General features: G+C 40.5%; 1 protein-coding gene across 12 annotated transcripts in view; it reads right to left on the bottom strand.

Moving 5' to 3' along the window:
* The window catches only part of TACC1 (transforming acidic coiled-coil containing protein 1), an 89,242-nt gene that overhangs the window by 45,923 nt on the left and 17,950 nt on the right, over positions 1 to 25,369 (bottom strand). For 6 of the 12 annotated variants that reach the window (XM_039853729.1, XM_039853732.1, XM_039853737.1 and 3 more), the window contains exon 1: positions 24,292 to 24,441. The exons of 1 other annotated variant lie outside the window; for it this stretch is intronic. In XM_039853729.1, coding sequence (XP_039709663.1) covers positions 24,292 to 24,368 — 77 coding nt within the window. In that variant the 5' untranslated portion in view covers positions 24,369 to 24,441. Of the gene's footprint in view, positions 1 to 24,291; positions 24,443 to 25,369 lie in introns of those variants that run through there. 5 more of the 12 variants (XM_039853734.1, XM_039853736.1, XM_039853738.1 and 2 more) reach the window with 4 other exon arrangements.

Below are 25,369 nucleotides of genomic sequence, written 5' to 3'. Positions count from 1 at the left end.
GATCACACAGAAGTGAGGCCCCTTATAAAAATAAAACTTTGAGGCCCCTCCTGACTGGTGTTTTTCCCCTCCCCTATATTCACCGCGTGGAAGAGTTCAGCCCGTTCACCTTCGACCCTATCACTCCCAGGATTTGGAAATCCCTCAGCAACGCTGCAAGAGTAGCCAAGGATTGGAGTTTTAGACGCTGTGTCACTCCCCAAACCGCACTCGTGGACGTTCTGTGGCCAGGTCTGGGGTAAAGGGTGCTAAATTATCCTGGAAAATTATAGCCTGATCGGTTTCCCATTCTCCTTTTTGAGCCCCACCCCCCCGCCCCCCGCAATAACTTCCGAGTCTGATTTCTGACTTCGTTTACTGCTTCAGAAGTATGCCAACAGGCCTGGTGAAGGCAGCCTTCAAAATAAAAACCCTCTTTATTCTTGAAAGGCAGAGCTCTCCTCGGATTTTCTTCATTTTCCATTTAGGGACTGCTCCTCAGAATCATCAATGTACCAAGTGAATCGGCTCCCTCCATCTTCAGGCTTAATGATCCCCGTGGCTGGATAAGGCATTTCTTCTACTGTTATAATTGCCCAGAGTTATGGTGAATCTGTGAAATGGTTGCAGGTTCCCACAGAGAGAGCAGCTCCAGAACGTAGTAACAAAGTCGTTAGCAGGTATATTGTTGATGAATCATGACTGTCTTACACGTTCGGTAACAAAAATAAAAGCAAAGTAATGCAAGATAAAACATGGCAGGTAGTCTCACCATAACCAGGACAGGGGTTTGCCTGAAGTCTAAATGAAAGGGTTTGGGGTGTCAGGATGTTTACATCCAGCTTCTTCCCACAGATAAACAACTCTCTCGAGTGTTCTGGAGACAACAAAGATATGAAGTAAGCAGGAGTAATTTTTTTTTAGGTCCACATGAAATATGCCACAACACTATACAACTGTATTTTTAGGTTTATGGTTCACCACATAAACCTTTAGATTATAAGTTCCCCCAGGTTCCTGAATTTAACACAAGGATTTTGTTACCTGGAAATAATATTACCCCATGTGGGTCAGTAACCAGCACACACTAGGTCCTGTTTTCCTTCTAAATAGTCCTCAAATCTTTTTATTCCTCTGCACTCTATTGTTCACAGTTCTACTCTAAATGTCTCCCAACTAGTTCTACCTCTGAGGGTTTTCTCACCTGGGATCACTCTTGCCTGGCTGATCTGTGACTTGTACTCTAGTCTTGCTGTTCCTGTCCCCCTGTATTCCTGACCTTTTGTATTTCCAGCCATAATCAGCAGAGAATTGATTCTGAACTTTAATACGTCCAAGAATCATCTGAGATGCTTTAAAAACACGAATTCAAATTGCCAGCAGGATCTAGAAATCTGTATTTTTACTAAGTGTCCTGGGGAATTTTTTTCACAGGATAAATTTGGGAAACAATAACTAGCTTAAACCAACTAATTGCTGCTTGGAGAACACTCTCCCTTTGGCCAGCAGAGTTTTGTATAAACCTCCTACCTACCCCCTCCTTAAGCTCCTAGTCCTTGACTATCTGAATTTTATCACACTTGAGCTGTTAACATTTCTCTGGGAAAGAGGCTGATTTCTCCTTCCTTTTTACTATATCTATACCCCAAACATCCATAGATACTTTTACTGTGGCCCTTAGATAGTTTTGAAAAGACTCATTGTTAATAGTTTACCAGGACAACAGGTATAAAGCAGGACATCCCAGAATGTAGGGTCATCCCTAACTTAGCACACTATATATAATGTTTTTGTTTATTTATCTGTCCCATTTGTGGACCATAAGCTTCTAAATGGCAGGGACCGCATCATATTTATGATTCATTTTTGTTTCCCCAGAGATTAGGACAGGGCCACATATATAGTAGATGTTCAAAAACTGTGCAAAAAAAAATGAATATTCTAGTTTACAAATAGACCTCATGAGTTTGGCTAGGGTAATATAAATTCTGAAAGCTTGACTCCTCCTGAAGAAATCAAAATTTTGAACCAGCATAGAATGGAACCTAGGATGAGTGATGGCGCCAGTAAGATAAAGCCCAAAAACTGGAGAAGCAAATGCTCAATTTCTAAAAAAAAATCACTCTTCTGCAAGCTGCTGGATTTAATGTGAACAGCAATAAAGTAAGTAACTACTCAATAGCATGAATTGATTTTGTTATCTAGAAGTACAAGTAACGAGGCTATCTGATATATGAATTTTCCTAAACTTCTGGGAAAGAACGACCAATGTTTAACAACAGAAATAATAACCAAAGTAAAGAATCATTTTGCTGCTACGTCCTCAAATTCACAGAGCAGAATGTCTGGAAATATATGACCAAGTAATCAAACGAAACATATTTGTTTTGGAAATGACCATAAGCACAGAAAGAGCCCCCATCTGTTCTCTTCCTTCCTCTGCTTCTTGCTCTTCACAGAAGCTTTGGATCAATATATATGAAAATCTAAAATATAACTCCCTAAACATTCCGCAGTGGTAGCCATGCCAAGCACACACCTTGCCGCTAAATGGGTGCTCCACAGGGATCTGCAAAATGGGTCTCTTTAGTAAAAAATAAAATATGTGAGTAAGCCAACTCAAATAGGCAAACAACTATCCATTTAGTATCACAGCTACTGTAAGAATGCCTGTAGGGATGTGGCAAAAGGTGAGGGGCGGAGGCAGGGTGGGGTCGAATTGCGAAGAATCCCATATACCTTTTAAGGAGTTTGAGTTTGATCCTATAGTTGCGGGAGCAATTCCAAGTACCTACCTAAATAATGTAAGGGAGTGAAAAGGCATGGGTGGCAGCTGTACCATCTGGAGAACATTGCCTTGGCTAAGGGGTGTCCCTACCCAGTTCCTGGTGCCCAGCATTGCCATCAAACAATTTTCCAAGAGAAATCAAAATCCTGGATTTAATAGGTCAAAAAATAAAAAAAGAAAAATCTTCCAATCTTTAACATTATTAGTGTTTTAAATTGTTTTAAACCTTACAGAAGCCAGGACGGGACAAACAAAAGCCATCTATCTGTGTGCTTAAGTGGCCTATGGACCCTGGATGGGCAGAGCAAGTAAGTAACATTTCCATTTAGAAAGATCATTCTGACAACAGCCCAGAGGCTGGGAAACTACTATTTTTCCCTGCTCCAAACTGCTTAGAGAAGGAGACAGCTTCTCTCTAGAGGGTAAAAGAAGGCAGAACTGGAATGAGCATCCTTATCTTTCACTCCGTTTGTTTGTTCAATAAGTATCAATGCTACAAGTAAGCTAAGCACAATGGCAACACTTGAAACTGGAAGGAAAAGACAACCCTGCTACCAAGAAAAGGGAGTTCCTAACAGCCAGTGAAAGAAGGCATCTGTAGGGGATGATGCTGAGGGAGTGGAGGAAGCAAGGAGGGAGGAGAGGGTTAGGATAGCACTAAGGAATCACAGAGATAAGGTAACCACTGAGAAACCACAAAAGTCAGGCGGGCAGATAAATTATCTGTATTTTCTAATAATTTAAGAATTTGATGAGCAAAAGATACATACATCTACTTCAACTAAGATTAAATGCCAGATTGATGATATAACCAAAGTGGCTGGGCATCTCTGAAGGGCTTAGGAAAAGCACTGGCCCATACGAAATCAAAACAGCCTATGGCAACTACGTTGAGGTGTTCAGCGAAACCTCCATGGACCATCTCCCACTCCCCTACTCTGCATTTTGAGAGCCATCCTGTTCACTAAATGAGGTTTCCGAGACATCATGAGAAATTCCTTGCCTGTGGTTACTCCATCACCCTGATCACTGAGTGTCTTCTCCCTACTCACCAGGCTAAACACTCTCAACCCTTAGCTTTTTTCCCCTCAAACATTTCAATGAAGAAGGTCTCTAAGATGTGATGATAATCATACTTTATATCAATAAAGTTTCATCTGATCCTTATAATCATTCTCTTATGTAGTGGGGCAAGTTGTCTCATTCTCAATCTGCTGATATGGTAACTGAACCAGAAAAGGTGACCAATGCCAGAAGTCACACATCTAATTACTGCCAGAACTGAGTCTAGAATCCTCATCTCCTACCTTTCAGTATCCTCTGCACTGTATCAAACTGGCAGAAAGCAGAATGCCCTCGCAGCCACTCTGGAGCTCGTGATTCCATCAGCAAGCAGGCCTTTCAGTTAGTTGCTGCTACTGCAGTCCTGGCTTCTTGCTTACCTGGCATGGGCTGCAAAGTCACAACTAGGAATGCTTAGCTCTCTCAGTGAAAAACCGCCATTGTCAACAAGAGACCTGCTTTTCTGACCTACCTGAGTCTAACCAAGCAAGAACATGCTGGTTCTGTACAAGGCAACATTGCCAGTAACAGCATCTAGGAATATTCAACTATGTTAACATTACAGTCTTAACCTTGCAAGATCTGATGTTATCCTTTACCTGTAGGCTATAGTCACCTATTGAATCTTCCCTCCACTACCCAGACATACTCAAATCAGGAAATTTGTACTGTGCATTTACATCGAAAATTATAAAGAGAACCTCCTTCCTAATTTTTTAAAAGAGAAAAGCCAGATTTATGCCCATAGCTAATTAATACTTTTTCAGAGCCCCAGGAAGAATAAAAGGGATCCAGACTGCATCCATTAAAGACTCGACCGAGCTCCCCTAACTAGGGCCTGCTCAAAGACCCTTGTCTAGGCTTTGCTCTGGCGAACAACTCTTGTCAGATCCACCCTCTGATCTATTTTGCTTTGTATCACAAAAGTAATGTTTGACTTCTCCAGAAAGTATTCCATTCAACTTGTCATGATGAGACCTACAACAGAACTGCCACATAGCAGTTATACTGTGTTAGCTTTCAGAGAGAGGGGAAAAAAAACCAAATATATGTTATGAGGGCCACACTAAACTATTGTCATTTTAGAGCCAGTTCTATGAGGTTCTCTCTCATCTCCATCAAATATCATGATGATATGTTTATTGACTTTATAAGAAAGTTCACGTTCTCTACCCTGGAGTGTGTTAGAGAAACAGTTGTTGGGTACAAATGATATAAACAGAATTAGGTCAGTCTGTTCATTCTGCATAAGAAAAATTCTTTCCACCAACTACCACAAATCCGAAGCTGAAAACAAGCAAACCAAAAATAAGCATGAAAGATTCACTTAAAGCTGTGAACTATCTTTAAATTTAGAAATATTTTCTATTCCAGTAGAATAAGTTTGGTTTTTCCTGCTAAACAGCACTGCGGTTACAGAGCCTGTTAAACAGGCATATCATTTTGTAAAATGATTGTTACTGATTTAGCACATTTTGTTTTCTTCTATTGAACTTACATTCCTTTTTAGCAGATTAGGCAGTAAGAAAAGTGGGCCTTTCAAGTCAGCTTTATATGTAAAGCCTCAGACAAGAAAACCATCTGAAACTCTTTTCTAAGTCGTTTATGAATTTCAGTTTCTAACCATGACCATTACTCCAAATTGAAGAGATCTACTTTATTTTATTTGCCTAGGTCACGGGGAGGATGGAATCTAAGGCGTGAGTTAAACAGGCTGAAGGAATTTGGGAATTTGAAATAGAATAATATTCCCTCTCCTGTAGCCATTTTATTCCCTCTCCTCTACCTTACCTCCAAAATAAAATAAATCTCTCAAATGAAGCATCTGGAAGACCAGAAGAGCATTGATGATATGGCCCAGATTTTCTGAGATCATCCTGACATCCAATATTCTACCCACTATCCTTGTAAATACATGTCCTCATTTTTGATTTGTGAAAAATTGTCACTAAGAAATTCGAAGGTAACAGATTGAGAGGGCACTTGGAGAGGGCAGCAGCGATTCACTGGTAGGAGGGTGTGGGGACAAGTGTCCACCAGAAGAAAGAATAAAACCACAAAAAGCTTTCCCAAATAATTGGAACACCCACTCTGCCTAAATCCTCACTCTGGAGACTTGGGGGAATTTCATTACAGTAACTCGTGTTTGTGATGAATAATCCTCTTGTGTTACTAAGAGATAAAAAGATGGGAAAGTAGGAAGCAAACTCCATGACGTGATATGAAGCCTCCTGTTTCTTCCAGCTTTTATATTTTTAGACTAAAACTTTAACTGCCATATTTTGTTTATGAAACTACATGTGTGTGAAAATTGAAGAAAAATACGTCCTTTCACTTCTCTGTTATAGTACAAAGTGGGGAGAGGCAAACCCTGTCCTTTTTGAGTGCTCTAATTTTTTTAGAAATTCCAAATATTAACATATCACTCATTTTACCCACTAATGAATATAAGTTAAACAACTAGCTCAATAAATGAAAAGACATAATAATGTTCCAAGTTAGTAAAACTAAATGTTATAAAGATGCCAATACTACCCCATTAATTTATAGGTCTAATGCAATTTTCATTAAAAATTCTTAGGGGATTTTTCTCAGGATTTGTCAATATTTTTCAAAAGTTTATCTAGAAAAATAAACTGGTGGGCATATTTTAGATTCTTTAAAAAAAAATGGAGTCAAGAAGAGGATTAGGTCTATAAGACATCAAGACACATTTATGCAAAAATAGGCATACCCTTATTCTGTGAAACAGAACAGAAAGCCCAGAAAAAGACCCTACACAATGTAAGAATTTGTTATATGATAAAGATTATATTACAATACAGTGGGGGAGGGAAGATTATTTAATAAATGGTTGGAGAATAATCGGTTATGTGAATAAAAAGGAGGCTATGTAGTAAACCTGACAAGCTCAGGGGGGTCACACGGCAGGCCTGACAAGCTCAGTGATGGAAAGTAACTATACAGCATGGTCTGATCATAAACTCCTAACTGAGCAGATGATGTGGGTAGCCATGTCCCTACCTATAGCTTCCCTAGCAAAGGTCAATCTTCACCTTAAGCGACCCTGTCCATTGTTCTTATGCATCTAGAATACCATACCTTTGAAATGTCAATAATTTTCTTTTCCAGACCCCTTGAAGACACAACGGTGGCACGAGAGCCCAAGACCACCAGAGCAGGCGACCATGAAACTCTTCGTTGTTATCTTGTTGCCCAAATACCATCTCTGCGAGCTGTAAATGTTAAATATTAACTATCCTGTACCCACTCATGTAAAAGAAGTGTTTCTCCATTTTGCTTTTGATCCAGTCCTAGAAATTTCCCCATTTTGCTTTCTGCCTTCCCCTTAATCTGCCACCAATGGATTTCATGTAGTCTTCCTTACATTTTTCTCCTGTGATTCTAAATGCATAAAAAGAACTACAAAATTGCCATTCTCTCGACTTTTTCTCAATCTATTGAGGACATGTTGGCCATGTCCTCAAAATTTTGGCTCGAATAAACTCTTATAAACTTTTTCTATAGGTTTGGATGTCCTTTTGTCGACAGCTGGCAATGGGGAAAAAGATCAAAAGTCCTTACCTCAAAAAGATCAAAAAGTCCTTACCTCAGAGCATATACAAAGATAAATCCCAGGTGGACTAGATAGCTAAATAATAAAAATAAAACCATGGGGAAAAAACAATCCAGAAGCAACAGAATCTGTCAAAGCCCTGTAGGAAAGATGACTGTCCAAACTTCGAAGGAATTAACAAAATCACATGCAAAATAAAGATTGCAGATTTGGCTAAGTAAGAAGAGTAAAGCTTCTAAATGTTTGCCTTCAAATTAAAGGGCAAATTGACAGGCTGTGGAAAATAGTGACAACCAAAAGCTAATATTGTTATATATCCTAAGGAACTCATGAAAGCCAGTAAGATCATTCAAATCCCAAAAGAGAAGTAAACAATTGTAATGGCTTACTATGCATCAGCACTTCACATGAATTATCTCATTTAACCCCGACCCTCTTGCCCCATAGGCTCATGAGTAGATATTATTATGACTCAATCAAATTGGCTACATTTTCAACTTATAAAACAGGGGTTCCTGATTTGGGTTTAGCAAGGGAGGATTTCAGAAGATCATAACCTCCCTGGAGTTATGTGCAAAATTATGTGTGTGCATATTTGCATCCGTCTCTCCTCTCTTCTTCCCCATATGCAGTCAAGCTCCACTCCAGGAACAGTGTGTTTTAGGCTGATAAAAGATTAATTTTCTAATCTGAAAGCAGAAATAACAGAATATTCTCTTCCTCTAACAGTTACGAGAAAGTTCTAATCAAAAGAGCCCTTATTTGGAGAACCTGAACCTGCCAGAAATTAATACAAGGAGCAACAAGCTTGGATGACTTGCAGAGGGTGGAAAGGGAAGGAATGCCCACTGGGCAGCCTATGGGTCTAATGTAAGCCACTTGCTGGGGACTAAATTGTGACCCTCTCACTACACAAAGTTATTTGCCTGCAAAGCCAAGGTGCCATAAAAATAGAGATTTTCCCAGGGATTCCTATTGATACACAGGAAAGTCCTCAAAAACACCCAAATGGGCCAGGTATAGAAAAGGTGCACTTTAAGTGGTAGATGCAAAAAGCCACTTTAACATCTTTCTCTTTGGGGTGCCCTCTCTTTTGATGTTCTTCCCTCTAGGATGGTTTCTTCTCAGAAACTATGTTGATGAGGCAGATGGGACTACCAGGAGCCTCTTCCCATCTGGGGAAAAGTAGAAAGCCCGGGAAAAAGTGGAAATCGCGGTGGGGCTCAGTGGGAGACAGAGGCATGGAATAGGTTGGCAAGGCTCAATTTTGTAGAGCAGGAAGCTTAAGAATTTGAGGAGCCCTCTTTAAAAAAAAATAAAAAAGGATTTCGAACACAATGCTAGGGCCCCTCTGGAGACCTGGGAGGAGGCCTGCACAAGTGAGGGGTCCTGAAATTTAAGCTTCATTAGCTTCATGGTAAATTCAACTCTACCCAGAGGGCAAGAGAGATTCCTGTGTCTCAAGAGTGATGCAACTAGCTTCAACTGGGTAGGTGAAAATACTGGGGTCACACTGACCTCCTCTATCTTTCTAGAGGAAATGAAAAATTTTAACCATTGAAAACTTGATAAAATTGTCAAAAGATATCTCCTACACAAATTATGAAACATAACTCATGACTCTATTCCTTTTGTACTAGAGAATACACACACACACACACACACACACACACACACAATTTTAATTAAGATAAAAAAGAAAAACTGTGGTGCTTCTTTAGCATTGTGTGCCTTATGCACCTTTATCCTTTGAATTTCCGTAAGACCACCATGATAGAGTCTAACTTCCCTTCACATCCATTATTTCCTTATTTCTTCCAGTTAAAGAACCTCCTAAGTTTTTGCTCAGCACATGGCCATCCAGCTAGAGACCACAATTCCCAGCTAGAGCCCTTTTCTGCAGTTAGGTGTGGGCTTGTGACTCAGTTCTCCCTGTGGGATGTGAGCCAATGGTAGATGCGATTTTGGGGCAATGTCTTTAAAAGGAAAACGACGTGTCTTACACTCTCCTTCCCCCATCCCACGGGCTGGGGGTAAACCAGCTTCTATTGTGTGGATAAGGATAAAGGGGTGCAGAATATGCCACTCTAAAATGTGCACTTTGGCATGTGTATTACTTTGAACTGAAGTTAATCAAGACCCAGTAGGCTCAAGGAAAACTTTTACCTCTCCCTGAACTACCTAAAGGAATTTAGATGGAAGCCGGGCTCAGAAAGAAAGCCATTATCAGAGATAACGGTGTGGCAGGGCAAACATCCATTATCAACATCGTCTCACATTACTGTGAGAAGGATTAGATAAAAAATTCATCTTATGTCTCAGTGGTGTCTTTTTTGTTAGACCAGAAAATTCCCCAACCATGAGACTCAAGCCTGCCATGTGAATGAGGTGGCCTAACTATCCTGAAAACAGGACTGAGCCCACTTTCCTCCCTACTGCAATGACTTCAGTTGTAATACTGCCTTTCTGGAAATTAGGCAGTTGCATCTTTAAAGATGACAGATGTGGATGAAAAAGCTGAAGGAGGCAGTGAGCTGTCACTTAGTTTCCGACAAAGGCCAAGTCTTCTCGGCACAATGGATTTGGATATTGTATGAAGAATATTAATTTCTTTGGGGAGAAAATAATATAATTTTATAAGTCCAGAAATACTATATAATAAATATGAGTATCTTCCCAATTCGAAGGCAAAAGTAATAACTGACCCACATTCTATAAGTGAATTAATCATTATTGTTCTTTGGCTTTAGCATTAACTGGTGTTGGTGATGATTTCTAGCGCTTACACACAAAGTATGTTTTTAGAAACTTTTTTCATGTGGACTCATAATTCATCAAGTTATTTTATTGTATTACAGAACTACCATATGCAAGATTATCCTTATTGCTCTACTCAGTACCTCACCACATATAATATTGAAAGGGGCTAAAGCTTTGCAACCCTAAAGCTACCCTTTGAGATTTTGATTTTAAGCTGGTTATTAAGAAATAAAAGACTCAGAACATTTGACCCTACCCCTTTCCTGCCCAAGACATTCCAGTGGAAAGGCCTGCTCCAGGAAGGAAATCTTAGGATGCTCCCTTAGCCTAATTTGAATTGAGTACGGTAGATGATGGTTTTGAAAAAATGAATTTTTGATGAACAGAAAATTACAAAGAAAGGAAAACTTACCCATAGTCGTGATTTTGATAAATAGCCACTGTTAAAATGTTGGTGAGCAATATACCCTGCTTTTATCTTTTTCAAAGCATCTTTTTTTTTACATCCGAAATCAAATTATTTATATTTTTCTACTTATTACCTGTCCCCACAAGAAGTGTTCTCTGTGAACACAAAGACTTCGTTTACATTGTTCTTTATGATCAACCATATTTGGCGAATGAATGAAAGGACAGACAAACCCTTCAGATCCTCCTCTTACATATATATAAGCATAAACTTATGAGCACGGATAGCTAGGTAGATAAGACAGAGATAGATAGATAGATAGATAGATAGATAGATAGATAGATAGATAGATAGATAGAGACAGATACTTTTAAACAAATGGGATTTAAATATATATATTATCCTCTGCTAGAGGTGAGGACCTATGCCACACTTCTCTGGTTTTCATCATAGCTCTGCTCCCCAGGGGAGGAAGCAGGAACCAGGATGCTCAGCCAAGACTCTTCCTGACCCCCAAAGAGCCCAAGTGTTCTGATGCCTTCTCTTAGCTGCATAACAAAGCTTTGCGTGTTCACACAATTTACATCATTTGCTCCCCATGGAGGGATATTTAAGGTGTTCCCTTTTCCTCACTATAAATGAAACTGTGATGAACCACCTTATGCATTCATTTTTTCACACATATATGATTTTTAGAGTTAAACCCTAGAAATGGGATTGTAGTGTCTCAAAACAAACACATTTTTATATTTGGATACATATAACCAAACTGCCCTCCAGAAAGGTTGTACTAATTTGCATTTTTAAACAACAGTGCACGAGACAGCCCTTTCCCTAAACATTAATCAACTGTGAGTTCAGTCAGTCTTCTAAAACTTTGGCAAATAGGGTAGAAATGATATGCTATTGTTGGTTTTATTCGGACACATTTGATTTTTAATGCATTCTGAGCATCTTGTAATGTATTTATTGAAACACTGGCTCACTTCCTTTCTGCTCTCTCTTCTTTTCCTTCTTTCTTTCTTATTTGTAAATGGAGTGTTTAAGTCCTTTACCTTAAATCAGCAGGTAAATGTGCGATTCCTGGACCGGCAATGTCAGTATCACCTGGGAATAAGAAATGCAAATTCTTGAGCCCCACCCCAGATCCATTGAATCAGAAAAGTTGGGGGTGGCCCAGCCATCTGTGTGCCTTCCTGATGCCAATGCAGGAGGCACTCTAAAGTGCCTTAAATCATTGTTTTTTCAGTCACACTGTAGACTCTCCCTCTCTATACTAGAAAATGTCTCTAACTTCCAAACTAGAGACAAAAAGCTTTTTGATCAACAAACAGCAAGTTCAATATTTCTTCCTCAAAATGATATTTACGGACAAAATATCATTTGCTATTTCCTTTCATCCAAAATATTCTGAATTACCTCAACAAAACTATGAGTCCATAGTATCACTAAGCACTAACTCACAAAAGCCAAATTGTAGGTCTAAGAGGCATTTCCCTATTTTTGTCCGTCTAACATCATTCCCTCTTCTTTGAGCAACAGTCCGTGTTTTCTTTGAGGAGCCTCCACCTCCCACTCTCAGGGCCTGTGGTTTGGGTATCCTGGCTCCTGATGCAGGGGTAGGAAAGTGACTCAGGTCTGACTAAACGGTACATTCTACCCCCATCCCCCACCTCTCCCTCCCTGACAACATCACTTGGTTCAGTACCAGGCACGTGACCCAAGCCCATCCAATCTACGGCTTCTGACAACCTCTCAAACTTTTTCGCCACTACCCTCCTTCCCCTCGCATTTTCTGTGTCAAATCTGGGGCCCTTTGGTTTCTGAAGGAAATCCAGCATCTTCAGGGAGGGAGACCAGCGAAAAACTGCCCACAGGAGCAACCTGTAGGAGCAATGGTCACCGTGGCAAATCCAGCAGGCAGCCCAGAGTCGGGCAGAGTTTCAGCGATATCCACAGACTGGATATGCAGAGGTGACTCTGTGCTGGGATTAACCAACTTGATGGGCATTTTCATTAGTCACTGGCCTCTTGGTTCAATAATCCCTTTATTTTAAATGCTCTGTAAGCCTCAAGTAATGACAGCTGGTAGACACATTTCCCAGGCTGCTGGTGCCAGCAATGGATACACGGAGATTGTGTGGCAACATTCTTCAGCCTCATTCCATGGCTCCTGGTACATCTGCTTCGTAAAAAGCTGCCTCAGATGTTCCCAGAATGCACTCTCCCTCGCCAGCACCATCGAGAGCCAACTTTAAAGAAATTCCCTAACTATGAGATATTAAAGTGCCTTTGTAAGTGTAAAATATTGTGCCAGAATCTTATTTTCTCCCCCTTAGATGTCGATTTTTTCCCCCTGAAACAAGATATTCAGAATCGTTGTCTCTTCAGCATCCACACTTTAATTAAATCCACTCATTCTAAAACATCTACTGAGTGACTCAGTGTGAGCGAGGCACGCCACGGAAACTGCTTATTCTTTCTGAACTCGACATAAAACAGGCACATTACAGACAGCATAATGCAAGGAACTGATGTATTTCACATATCCTGAGCCTCCTCCAAGTGATGAAAGTAGAGGAAAGCTCAAGTATGACCAAAAAAGGAAATAACATGATTCAGCTCCCATAGAGGGTGCGAAGGGAAGTATGGGGGAGAGGAAGAAAAGAGGGAGGGCGGGAAACCTGAGGGTGGCTGCGTTACTGACTGCAGAAGAGAAATGTGAACCCCAATCCACTCTTCCCTCAAGATTATTTGGAAGGCAAGAAAGCTGTGCTCCTGGGGATATATTTTCATGCTGATAAACAATGCAGCATCAAAAACCTCTCTGCTTTGTAAAGAATGTGAGAAATCTGGGATTTGATGTTGTCAGCTAGAGTATTCATGCTCTATACAAGACACACAAGACAGCCCTGGACAGAGCTCTTTGGCTCAGCAGGGGAAACCATAGTTTTATGACATCTCTATGTGTGAAACTGTCATTGCTGTGTGAGGAAGAAATTGTGGGAAAGTCAGGGCTGGCAGCACAGACACAAGCTCACACACATACATACACACACACACCTGTGCACATCACACAGACACATATACACGCTTTACACACACTTGCACACATACCACACACATATACACACACACACACACACAGTCACACACAACCTTCAAGCACTTCAGTCAAACACAAGACCCTCCCCATAGCCCCACTGACCACGAAAACAGAAGTATGGTATCAATCAAACAAGATAGAATTATCAAGGGTATAAAAACAACTTTTACTTAAAAGAAAAAGACCGTAGACTGGGAAAGGACTGCCAAGGAGAAATTAAAAAGTGTAGGCCTATGGCAACAAAGACGGAGAAAAAGAGATGTTGGAAGAGCCAGTTGAGTACGTATTGGAGTCTTCTGGGTTTTGGTCTCTGAAGAATATTCGTCAGGAGCTGAGATAACCTACTCTTGTTAATGAAGAATTGGCATCCTGCTGAGTTGGGGAAGCATCAGTCTCCTCTTTTTGAGAAGAAAAATCGTCTGCTCTGTATACAGATTTGCCCATCAGGAGCTACAGCAGCCACCAGAGGGCACCAGAAAGTCCTGTCACAAATTCAATCAACAATTTCTTTTAAGAGAATTTCTTCGAGATTTGTATTTCTGTAAATACAAAAAGTCACAATAAGCCCCCTCTGCCTCCAACACAAGGTGTTTATACTACGATTTAACCAGTGAACACCAATGAACAACAGGAAGGAGAATGAAGACTTACACCTTCTCAGAAGCCACAAACAATATGTTCTGAACCATGTTGATTTGAAGGAGTGAAGAGAAATGACACACCCATAAGGGTAAGATCCTAGCCAGCAGAAGGAAACGGAAGTATCGAAAAACTCAATTTCGTCCTTCCTCGTTCCCTAATATATTTTATGTTCTCCTACATGTACTATCAGTTCATATCAGATGACTTTTTCATTTTATCTCACCCAGCAAAGGAATCAGGCTGAAGAAATAGTCTTGCTCACCTTAGACTAACCTCTGCCAAAAAGAACTAAGCAAATGGCTGGTGCCCCCTTGTGGCAGGACCAAGAAGCAAGGAGGTAGAAAACAGGTAAGAGAGGCTTAGTCTAGACTATACTACTACCTCTGTCTCTCTTCCTCCCCGCTATTGTCAGCTACTCCTGAAATTGGGGCACATCTCTTAGTTCTAATCTTGTCCTTAAGAGAACCTGCCAACCTACACTTGGGGTGTCAACTGTAAAGGAGGCCTATGTTTTTTCAGAACTTGACTTGTGTTTCCAAATATCATCACTTCGAGCTAATGGACATTTATTGGAACCATGGCTTCACACATGGTAAAACCAGTGAACACACAAGTTTGAAAAGGCAAAGGAAGGAACAGGAGAAGGGACAGAGACAGGAAGACACTATTAGACCCAGAGAAATGCTTAGAAGTTGATGTCTGGCAGGTAAAATGTCAGTCATCTTCCCATCATTATATCTTGCCCAAGCATTCCTAGTTTCGTTTTCTCAAACCCCTATTTAAGAACGATTTTGATGTAGCCATGGAAACATAACATTCTGCAGTTGTTAGCCTCAGACAAAAATAATTCAGGGAAGAAATCCAAGAGAGGTATTCTATCTGACCTGTGTAAATGCAATATAGTATATGGGTATTTATCTATAGAATGGGCTGGACAATGTTTTCTCAAACATTTACTTTCCTGAAACTGATATCAGTAGAGAAAGAGCCATAAAAACTTACTTTCTAGCAGATAAACAGAAGCCTCTGCTGGTTAATGAGTGGCCTGCTGGGCAGAGCCACTCTGGAAATATCTGGAAGTTTTGTTTCCTCTGCTTCAGCCAGGTTCACCAGACTTGAAACCCAGCTCTACCATTTACCAACTCTCTGGCCTTAGTGTCTCAACTTTTCCAGGCTTCAGTTTATTCATTTGTAAAATGGAGAAAAAATCTACTTCATAGGGTCCATGAATGAAACAATGCATATGTCTCAGGATCTCTGATACTCCTTTTATATATTATATATATACATGTATATATATAGATTTCATTTGGAAAAAGTCTATAAAAGTTATATCATGTTATGAAGGGACCTGTGATCCAAAGAAATTTTAAGAGCTATGGCTGTAAAGTAAGGTATCTTTGTAAGATTATTAGGAGCTCTCATCAGTGACATACCATGTTGTCAAACTTTTATGGGGACATGCAGTACGAGACAGATATATGGGTTATATTAGAAATAGAACTATCCTGCTTTCAGAAAATAGATGTGACTCTAAAGTTTCTACGTAATACTTTTAAATTTCAGCAAGCCAAATATAATATTTTTGCTTACAATTGCTATTAATAACACTTGCAGCAAACATACCATAAGATTGGTATGCAAAGGCAAAAAATATACAATGTACAGGCAAAAAAAAATTATATCCAAAGTATTCTTAAAAGTAAGCATTCTGAGAACGAAGAAGTGTGAAAGTGAGGGATTCTCTCACTCTTCAAGGTTACCAAGTAGCCACAGATAGAAGTGGAAAATAAAGGAAGACTACAGAATACTGATTTATCATTTGCCATTCCTTACATAAATCTACTAGAACTTTATATCATATTACTACGAAAAATAAAGTCAAGATTTTACATGAAAAAATGTAAGCCTGAGAAAGCATGCTGATGACCTGAAAGCATTTGAAGGCATCACTGTTTCCACACAGGAAGCTAACCTGTTTAAAATGAAACCATCAAATAGACTGCAGATTGATGTAGGTAGGTCAAAGTAAAATCTATGAGAAACACTCAATCACGAATGTCCTTTTTTCCCAAGCTCCATTTACAAGGTCACTTCCACTTATCTGATTGGCAAATGTCCTGTCCCCAAAACTATAAAAAAATTTTCAAATTTATACATTTAAAAGTGCTTTCCTCTGCTTATGTAAATTTCCATATAAATAATAAATAATACTCACAGTACCTGAACATACACAGTCTATTAATATTTGTTGAATGAATGAGAATGGAAAGAGAAAAACCAAGGGTTAAACGGAAGGAAAGAGAGGTGATATATTAAAATTTTTAAGTGGTATTACAAATGTGTGGGAGAGAAAAGATTATTTAATATTACTTACTAGTACAGGAGTGATTGGTTAGCTATTTTGGAAAAAAAATGCTAGAGCCTTATCTTACACTAGTGAGTCTAGAAATTTCAGATAGAGTAAATGGTCTGTTATAAAGAGAAGGAAGTCATAAAACAACTCGAATAAAAAAGTTAAATACCTCCCCCTCAAAACAAAACAAAACAGAAAAAAAACGAAAATGGTGGACAAAGGTTAATAGATTTGTATAATACAAGGAATAGATAGATATAGGTATAGATATAGATATCTGGATTCAGGCTATCTAAGTTTAAATCTCAATTTTGTCACTCTAGCTGTAAGACCTTGGGCACGTTGTTTAATCTCTCTGGGCCTGTTTCCTTATGTATAAAATGGGAATTTAACATGGACCTACGTTATAGGATTATTTGAGAATCATGTGAGTTAATGTGTGTAAGAGACTACCATTTTCCCAGCACATAGGTAGTGCTCAGTAAATGTTAACTGACTTCATTATATAAAGAACTCTCACAAATAAATATAGAAAAATTAGTATCTTGATACAAAACTGGCAAAGAAAAGTAAATAAGAAATTAATAAATTACAAATGGCTAATAAAAAGAAGCTGTAATAAAATGTACCAGTATATTAACAGTCATCTCTGGGTGGTGAGATTATGGGTGATTTATTATCTTTACAGTTTTCTGGGTTTTCTAATTTTTAGATTTTTTATAATGTACTTTATAATTATAAAATGAATATATGTCTGTTATAGGAAATTTGTAAAATCAGAAAAATGAAAATATTTATACATGCTACTGAATTGCTAATACACAAAAATGAAGACAAAGTAAGAGGTTGAAAGGAAAACCTGGCTTCCTGAATGTGCTACCTAGGGTGGGCAGGGAGGTGCTCGGGAGAATCACAGGAAGCTGTGGTTTCAGGTACCCCCGCCATCAGTTGAGCTTCTCTGAGGGAATACTTTTCCCCACTTCAGTCCAGGACTGCCATGGTGACTTGGCCAACCCCTCAGCTGAACACCTCCATCTATAGCTCCCAGAGTTAAGTCCAAACTCCTACCTGTCCACAAAGACCTCAGCACCCAGCCCTACCCACCTCTCCAGACTCAATGTTTTCCAGTCCCTTCAGCCCATTCCACATCCACCCTACCCCCAAATCCTCACCACTGCCCAGATATGGCAGGTCCCTGACACCACCATGCCTTCCTTCACACATGATTTTCTTTCACCTGAACTGCCCTTCTCGGATGCCCCTCACCTGGCAACTCACTCATCTTTCCAGATTCCTTCAACTGTCAGTTTCTTGTCTGGGAAGGGGTGGGTTCCCTGATGCTCATCTCTCAAGACCTCTGACCCACACAGTGATTCCAGTCTCCTGTCTGTCTCTCCCAGGTACCTGCCTGCAGCTTGGTCTTCTTTGGATACTCAATGCTCAGGTGTCCGACTCACAGAAGGTTCTCAGCAAATATCTCAGGGTGAAAAGTCTGGCTGGGAGTGAGGTAGCGGGGAGGGCAAGGAAAAAAGATTTCTGGGGCAGCATACTGCCACCTGAAGGCAGTCTAGCATTCTCTCATGCAAGGCTGGCTGACTGTCATCAGCCAAGAAAAGAGCATGTGAGTGCAATGAAACACACACACGTGTATGTGCACGCGCACACACAAAAAACACAAACTCAAGAAACCCCAAACAGCCAAAACAATCCTGAAAAAGAACAAAGTCGAAGGCTCAAACTTCCTGATTTCAAAACTTACTACAAAGCTACAGTAATCAAAACTGTGGTACTACCATAAGGGCAGACATACAGATCAACGAAATAGAATAGAGGGTCCAGAAAAAAACCTTCACATATATGGTCAATTGATTTTCAGCAAAGGTGCTAAAATCATTCACTGGGGAAAGGATAATCTTTTCAACAAATGGGGCCAGGAAAACTGGATCTACATGCGAAAGATAAAAGAAACCCTTACCTTACACCATATACAAAACTTATCTCAAAAATGGATCAAAGACCTAAACTTAAGAGCTAAAACTATAAAATTCGTAGAATAAGATGTAGGGGGAAATCTTCATGATATTGAATTTGGCAATAATTTCTTGTCTGTAACACCAAAAGCACGGGAAACAAAAAAAAGAAAAAAGAAAAATTGAACTTCCTTCATCAAAATTAACTTTTGTGCATCAAAGATACTATCAATCCAGTAAAAAGGAAATCTCCAGAATGAGAAAAAATATTTGTATCACATGCTTGATAAGGGATTAATACCCATAATATATAAAGGATGCCTATAACTCAAGAACAATAAAACAAATTCAAAACTGAACTAAGGACTTGAATAGACATTTCTCCAAAGAAGACATATCAATGGCTAAGAGGCATATGAAAATACAAGAAATGCAACTCAAAACAAAATGAGGTGCCACTTCACATCCCTATTAGGATAGTAATTATTAATAATAATTACAGAAAATGAAAGTGTTAGTAAGAATGTGGAGAATCTGGAATCCTCATTCACTGCTGGTGGGAATGGAAAATGAAGTCCTAAGGAAACGGTTTGGTAGTTCTTCAAAAAGTTAAACAGAGTTACCACATAATCCAGCAATTCCACTCCTAGGCATACACCCCAAAGAACTGAAAGCAGGGACTCAGATACTTTCATGCTCATGTTCAAAGCAGCATTATACACAACCACCAAAAAGGGGAGGCAACCCAAGTGTCCATCAACAGATGAATGGATAAACAGAATGTGGTACATACATACAATGGAATATTATTCGGTCATAAAAAGGAATGAAATTCTGATACATGCTACAATATGAACCATTGAGGGCATTATGCTAAATTAAGTAAGCCAGGCACAAAAGGATAATATTGTATGATTCCACTTATAGGAGAGATCTGGAATAGGGAGATAGAGACAGAAAGTCTTTACCAGGGCCTAGTGGAAGGGAGAATGGGGAGTTATTATTTAATGGGTGAAGAGTTTCTGTTTGGTATGATGAAAAAGTTCTGGAAACGGATAGTTGTGATGGTTCTACAACATTGCAAATGTACTTGATGCCACAGAATTGTACACTTAAAAATGATTAAAATGGCGAGTATTATGTTATGTATATTTTACTACAATAAAAAACGCAGGAAAAAAAGCACCCCACAATAGCCACACTGAGCTTCCTCAGAAGATGGACCTCCATGTTCCATGGCCGTTCAAATGCTACTAGTTCATTTCCTGACCTTGAGTTAACAAACATACATCCTGCAGCCCACTCTGGCTACTATCCAACTCAGACATTAGATAATCTACTTCGCTAACTCAGGACAACAGTAGCTATGCCCTCCCCCTTTTTCCTTTTCTCTTCTTGATTTTTAATACTGAAACATCTACCAGCTGGGAGAAGCTGTGGAATGAAAGTAGGGGTGCGGCACAATTGGTCTCTGAAGCTACAAAGGGGAAGAAATTGTAGTGCAAAACTATACCTGAACCCCTTTAGAATTTCAGTCCTCTTAATGATTTGCAGAGAGGGATTTTTCTTCCCTTATTAACTCTTTTTACTACTTCAACTACTTCACAGTCTGGAAGTTTTGATATCTAAGCTCACCATATACCCACAAATAATTCCTTGTCATGCAATTCAAACCATTTCCCTTTGGGCTGGCTTCAGTGAAAATGAAGCCAGCCAACACCCCTTAAAAATTACATATTTCCACAGCTCTCAAGTCCCTCCTCCAAGTTAAATACTATAATTTTTTAAACTTTTTTTCATGTAGCTGGTTTTTCTGGGTCTTTTCCACAAACTTTCTCTAAAGCTCTCTCTTAATTGTACATCAAAACACTTCACATGCACATTTGAAAAAATTTCCATAACAATTTGGGATTTAAATGTTTTTAATTACAATAAAAATTGTGTGGTTAGAAGGTGGTGAACAATATCATGAACTTGAAAGCAATGGATTTTAGAAATATTGTTCCTTAAGTTTACTTATTTTGAGCCATGTTTTCCTGTGTCTGAAACTTCAAAGCCGGCACCTCCCTCTTCATGTCAGGAACATTTGTCCCACATGAAGTGACTTGCCCATAAAGAGACACTTCAGATTAGTTGTTGCTGATTTTGAAGTTCACTAGAACACTGTAGAACCTGCATCTAATTCACAGGACGAGAAAGGTGCATAGTAAAAACACTCCAGACCTCAGAATCTCCTCCTGACTTTGCCACTGACCTATTATTCCATCATGGTATATTCCAAATGTCGACGATTGGTCTAGAAACTTAATAAGAACTGATAACAGGTGCACATCTTGCATTCGAGGCAGACAAGCTCAACAAGTACTAGATGAATTAGTTACACACCATATTTCCTGATGAATAATAGACTCTGCTTTGTCACTTTTCAGTTCTCTCCACAAATTATTTATGGCTCTTGGGAAGCCCACTCTGGCCGCATTGCTAAAAACAATCAACTAAGGAACTGGTGATCTCAAGCATTTCACAAAACTACCATATCTCCAAACACATGTCTATCCTCCTGATCTTTCTGGAAAATGGAAAATGGAAATTAACTGTGGAGAAAATTAACTTGAAAATATTATTGCCTTGCTTTCATAAGAGACCTTGCTGAATTAGCACACAGTTCAACCTCCCCTTCAGAAGAGATCCTGCCTTACTCAGAAATATATTTCCCAAAGAACCTAGCATAGTGTCTGCTTTATGGGTACAGATACATGTAAATGTATAAATAATAACTCAGATATTGAGCACTTATTAAGTACCAGGCCCTGTACTAATAACATATACCATTTCATTATTATTGTCATTTTAAAAATGCAGAAATTTGCCAACTGAAGAGTAAAATGATTATTTTCCAAAGCTTCCTAAACTAAGCTAGCAAGAGATCTAACTGGAATTTCAACTCAGGTTGGGCATATTCTCCAGCTTCTGCATTTAATCACCATATTGTACAACTTCCCTGAAGAAATGAAGTGAAATTTTCCTCTGCTTTCATCAAAGCCAGCTCATTTGTTTCCTTGGGTCTGGGGAAGGTAAACAGCTACAATACTAAAAAATAATGAGTTTTAACTTAAAATCAGACATTTCTTTCCATATTTGTTTATATTTCACAATAGAGCTCTGCTTAGAGATTTGTGGTTATATTTAGTGTTTGATTAAATTATTCTGAAATATAAATTGGGAACGTTCTGAAACATAATTTCTCTCTCAAAAGACAAATGCCAGCAGTAATGCTTTCCTTGTGAGTTTTCATATATTTATATTTTTAAAAAGGAACAATAGATTTTGAAAATGCAACAGCCCAAGTAGGAGAATTTCCTTGAGGTCAGCGTTATCCACGACCCCACATGTCCGGCAGGAAATCTGCAGCCCGGCGACATTAAAAATGATTCCCCATTTTCTCAGACCCTGGAGAGACTTGTGGCTTGTACATCCGAACAAGACAGGACTTGGATAAAAGGTATACTTTTTACTTTTCACGTATATTACTGGCAATAGAATCTCACATTTCTAAAGACTTTCACCAGCTATCCGCTAAGTGGTTTGTAGGGTTGACTCATTAAGCAGAGCCTGCATACTCTGCTGTTGCCAGTAATTCTAGCACAGCCTTCATGTGCTAATGTGCTTCTTAATGTATTCATTTGAGTAGGGCAAGGCATCCTTGGGCTGTATTCCCGAGGATGGGCTTTTATGTTCATCTTTTTTAGGTAATCTTTGCTAAATATATAAGATACATGCAGAACCTCACTAGAGAGATCTTCTTTCTATTGACAAATCATTGGATAATTCAACAGTTGAGAATCAAATTCCTCACCTTAACAACTGAATCTTACATAGAAAGTTCATTCCTTCGTCGTGCTATCAGCGAATGGTTCCAATACTGACTTTTAAGTTACACAATAAAACCAGCCACGTGTTCACAAAGATTAATCAACTTTTACCCTTGCTAAAACAATATATTGCTCAGAGGTAAAACTATAACTTGTTATTTATATATACATAATCTTATGTCATCCTCAGAACAGCCTATGAAGTGGACATTGTTTTCATTCTCCTTTTACAAACAAGGAAGCAGACGCAGAGAGGTTAAGGAACAGATAAAAGCTCTCCTGCAGTTAAGTAGCAGAGCCTAAAATTAAACCCAGGGCTACCTGTCTCCAAAACTCTTAACTTCATCTCAGTGTTCCACCTCTTCTAATGTTTGGTTTTTTGAAAGTTAAATCTACTTTGGCATTTTCCTCTTATTAGATCCTAGGCATTGCTAATTCAGATTTCTCCCTTATTCAGGAAGAATTAAAGAAAAAAAATTATTTTTAATTCAGGAAGAATTTAAAAAAAAAGGGTGTGCTCTATCAGCTGAGATAAGTTTGTTTCCTAGGATAGTACCAACTCTTCTGTAGGAGGCAGCTACAGCAGGAGCTCTGGAGTTGTACAACCCAGGTCCACTTTCTAGCTGTATGACCTTGGACAAGTCACTTAATCTCTCTGTGCTTCACCAATAAAATGAGACAATAATAGAAACTAACTCAGTGTATTTGGGGATTAAAAACTACCAAACAGGTCTTCACACATTTCACGTGCTCACTATTCTTATGATTAATAAGCTGCCTGAACTAAGTTTATATTAGTGAAAATATGTAAATATCAGGAGGCTCAACTAACACATTTATCATTTGGATATTCGGGAAGATGTTTTACCTTAAAAAGATGGTCAAAAATCCTTCTCATGGTCCAGGCTGCCTATATGTGATGACTAAGTGTATCTTTCTCAAAATAAATACCTTTGGCACTGGCTGAATTAAAATAGATTATGGATTCCTTGACATTACCTCACCTCCAGGACACACAGACCCTCTAAAATTTTTTAAATTAAATGCTTAAAGATTGTTTGAGTTTGCAAATAGTTATCAACGCATCTTCTCTCTGGCAAGAAGCAAGGCCAGCTTTGAAACCATGCAACTTGCTCTAAATCACGTTCTCTAAAAATGTCCCCTCGCCGCTTGCATTTCAGTACTTGGTGTCCCCAATTGTTGCCGTCCCAGAACAAAAGCCTAATTGCTGCTGGTACAATACAGCCCTTTCTCTGAGATCATCATGAAGCCCTTGGAACAAACGAGAGAGGGAGTTCTTGTGAGCAGCAAGCGCTGCATCAGAAGCCCTGGACCCTGAAGGCCAGCACGAGCTCGGTTATCTTTGAGACTCGAGTCCCTTTCTAATATCTCCCCTTCCCTGCAAAAAGTTCTGTCTCATGAATGTTTCAGAGCCCTTTAGGACACATGTGTTCTCCTGCTTGCACGAGTCTGGAAAAACTCGGAGTCCCCTTCTCCCACCCGCGCAGCGTGAACAGGAACGGGACAGGAGCCCCACTCGGGCGCGATTTTGTCATGGTGAAGTCGTGGCCGGGCGGGCGTCCCCAGAGCCACTCAGGCTGGGGCTCAGGGAGGGGTGTCCCACCAGGCCAACCCCAGAGTTCCTGCGTCCCGCGGGCGCGAGCGGGAACCCCACCTTCCCGGCCCCTGTGGGACGGGCGCGGGAGCTTCCATTCCAGGCTGGCACGCAAACCCCCAAACGGCAGCCCAGGGGAGGGCTCTGGGACTCACGCGGTCTCTCTGGGTCTCGGGGGCCTCTCCCCGGCCGGCTCCCGGCCCCTCGGGGTCTGAGAGTGGGAGCCTCCCATGGCTCGGAGCTCGCGCCCTGACTGCGCCCCGTCTGTGCTCCGCGGCGCGTCGGCCGGACCCGGACCCTGGGCTGGGAGGAGGCGGCGGGGCGGGAGGAAGGGTGGGGCCGAGGGGTGGGCGGGGGTGACGGGGAGCCCTGCCTCGGGGTCCTGGCTGCCTGGAAAGCCGGCAGAAGGACTGTGCTGGAGATTTCTCCGCCAATTGCAGGGCTCGGCCTGCGCCGCGCCCAGGGACACCCGCCCGAGGACACCGCGAGGCGACGCTGATGCCCAGGTCGCGCCGGGGCCCGGGGAGCGGCGCCTCATCTCCCAGCCAGGGAGCCCCAAGGCGGCGGAGGGAGGGCAGCAGGTGGAGTATACGGGAAGCCTGGGCGCGCCCCCGGAGCCCCGCGAACTGGGAAAACGTCGCTCTCTCTGCGCTCGCAGTCCTGGGTGGCCCCGCGGCACTGGTGCAGCCGGCAGGCGCCTGGGGAAGTTCCAGGGAGAAACTAGAAGTGGAGTGGCAGGGAGGAGTCCCGCAGGGACAGCTCTGCAGAGAAGCACCAGTAGGGGGCGGTGTGCTCCAGGACCGAAACACAGGCTGCCTTTCAAAGCCCGCGGCTTCTGCATGCGGATGGGAGTGAGGCCTGGACTGAGCTCTACAGAAAACTGTGTTAATCCTGGTGCTGTCGCCGACTAGCTGGGTGGGTTGGGACAAGTTACTTCACCCTCTCCGAGCTATGTTTTTTGGTTTTTTGTTTTGTTTTGTTTTTTCCATCTGTAAAATGAGGGAGTGTGTTCATTTTTACCTCTTAATGTCCCCTCTGGTTCTGACCACCAATGAATGAATGCTTTTCCAAACTGTGTCTTAGAAAAAATGCGCCCTCTCTCTCCCATTGCACCTGTGATCCATCTAATAATTCCCTTTTCAGAATATTTTATGCTCTTTCTCATCCATTCCTGTCCCCCACCTACCTCCCCTGTCTCCTCCGCCCCAGCATTTTGTTTGGTTTTTACGAAGA

Source organism: Pteropus medius, unplaced genomic scaffold (assembly GCF_902729225.1).
Source record: "Pteropus medius unplaced genomic scaffold, Ma_sr-lr_union100, whole genome shotgun sequence".
Lineage (NCBI taxonomy): Eukaryota > Metazoa > Chordata > Mammalia > Chiroptera > Pteropodidae > Pteropus > Pteropus medius.
The sequence above is the reverse complement of the archived record's forward strand: the minus strand, read 5'-3'. Positions and strand labels throughout refer to the sequence as shown.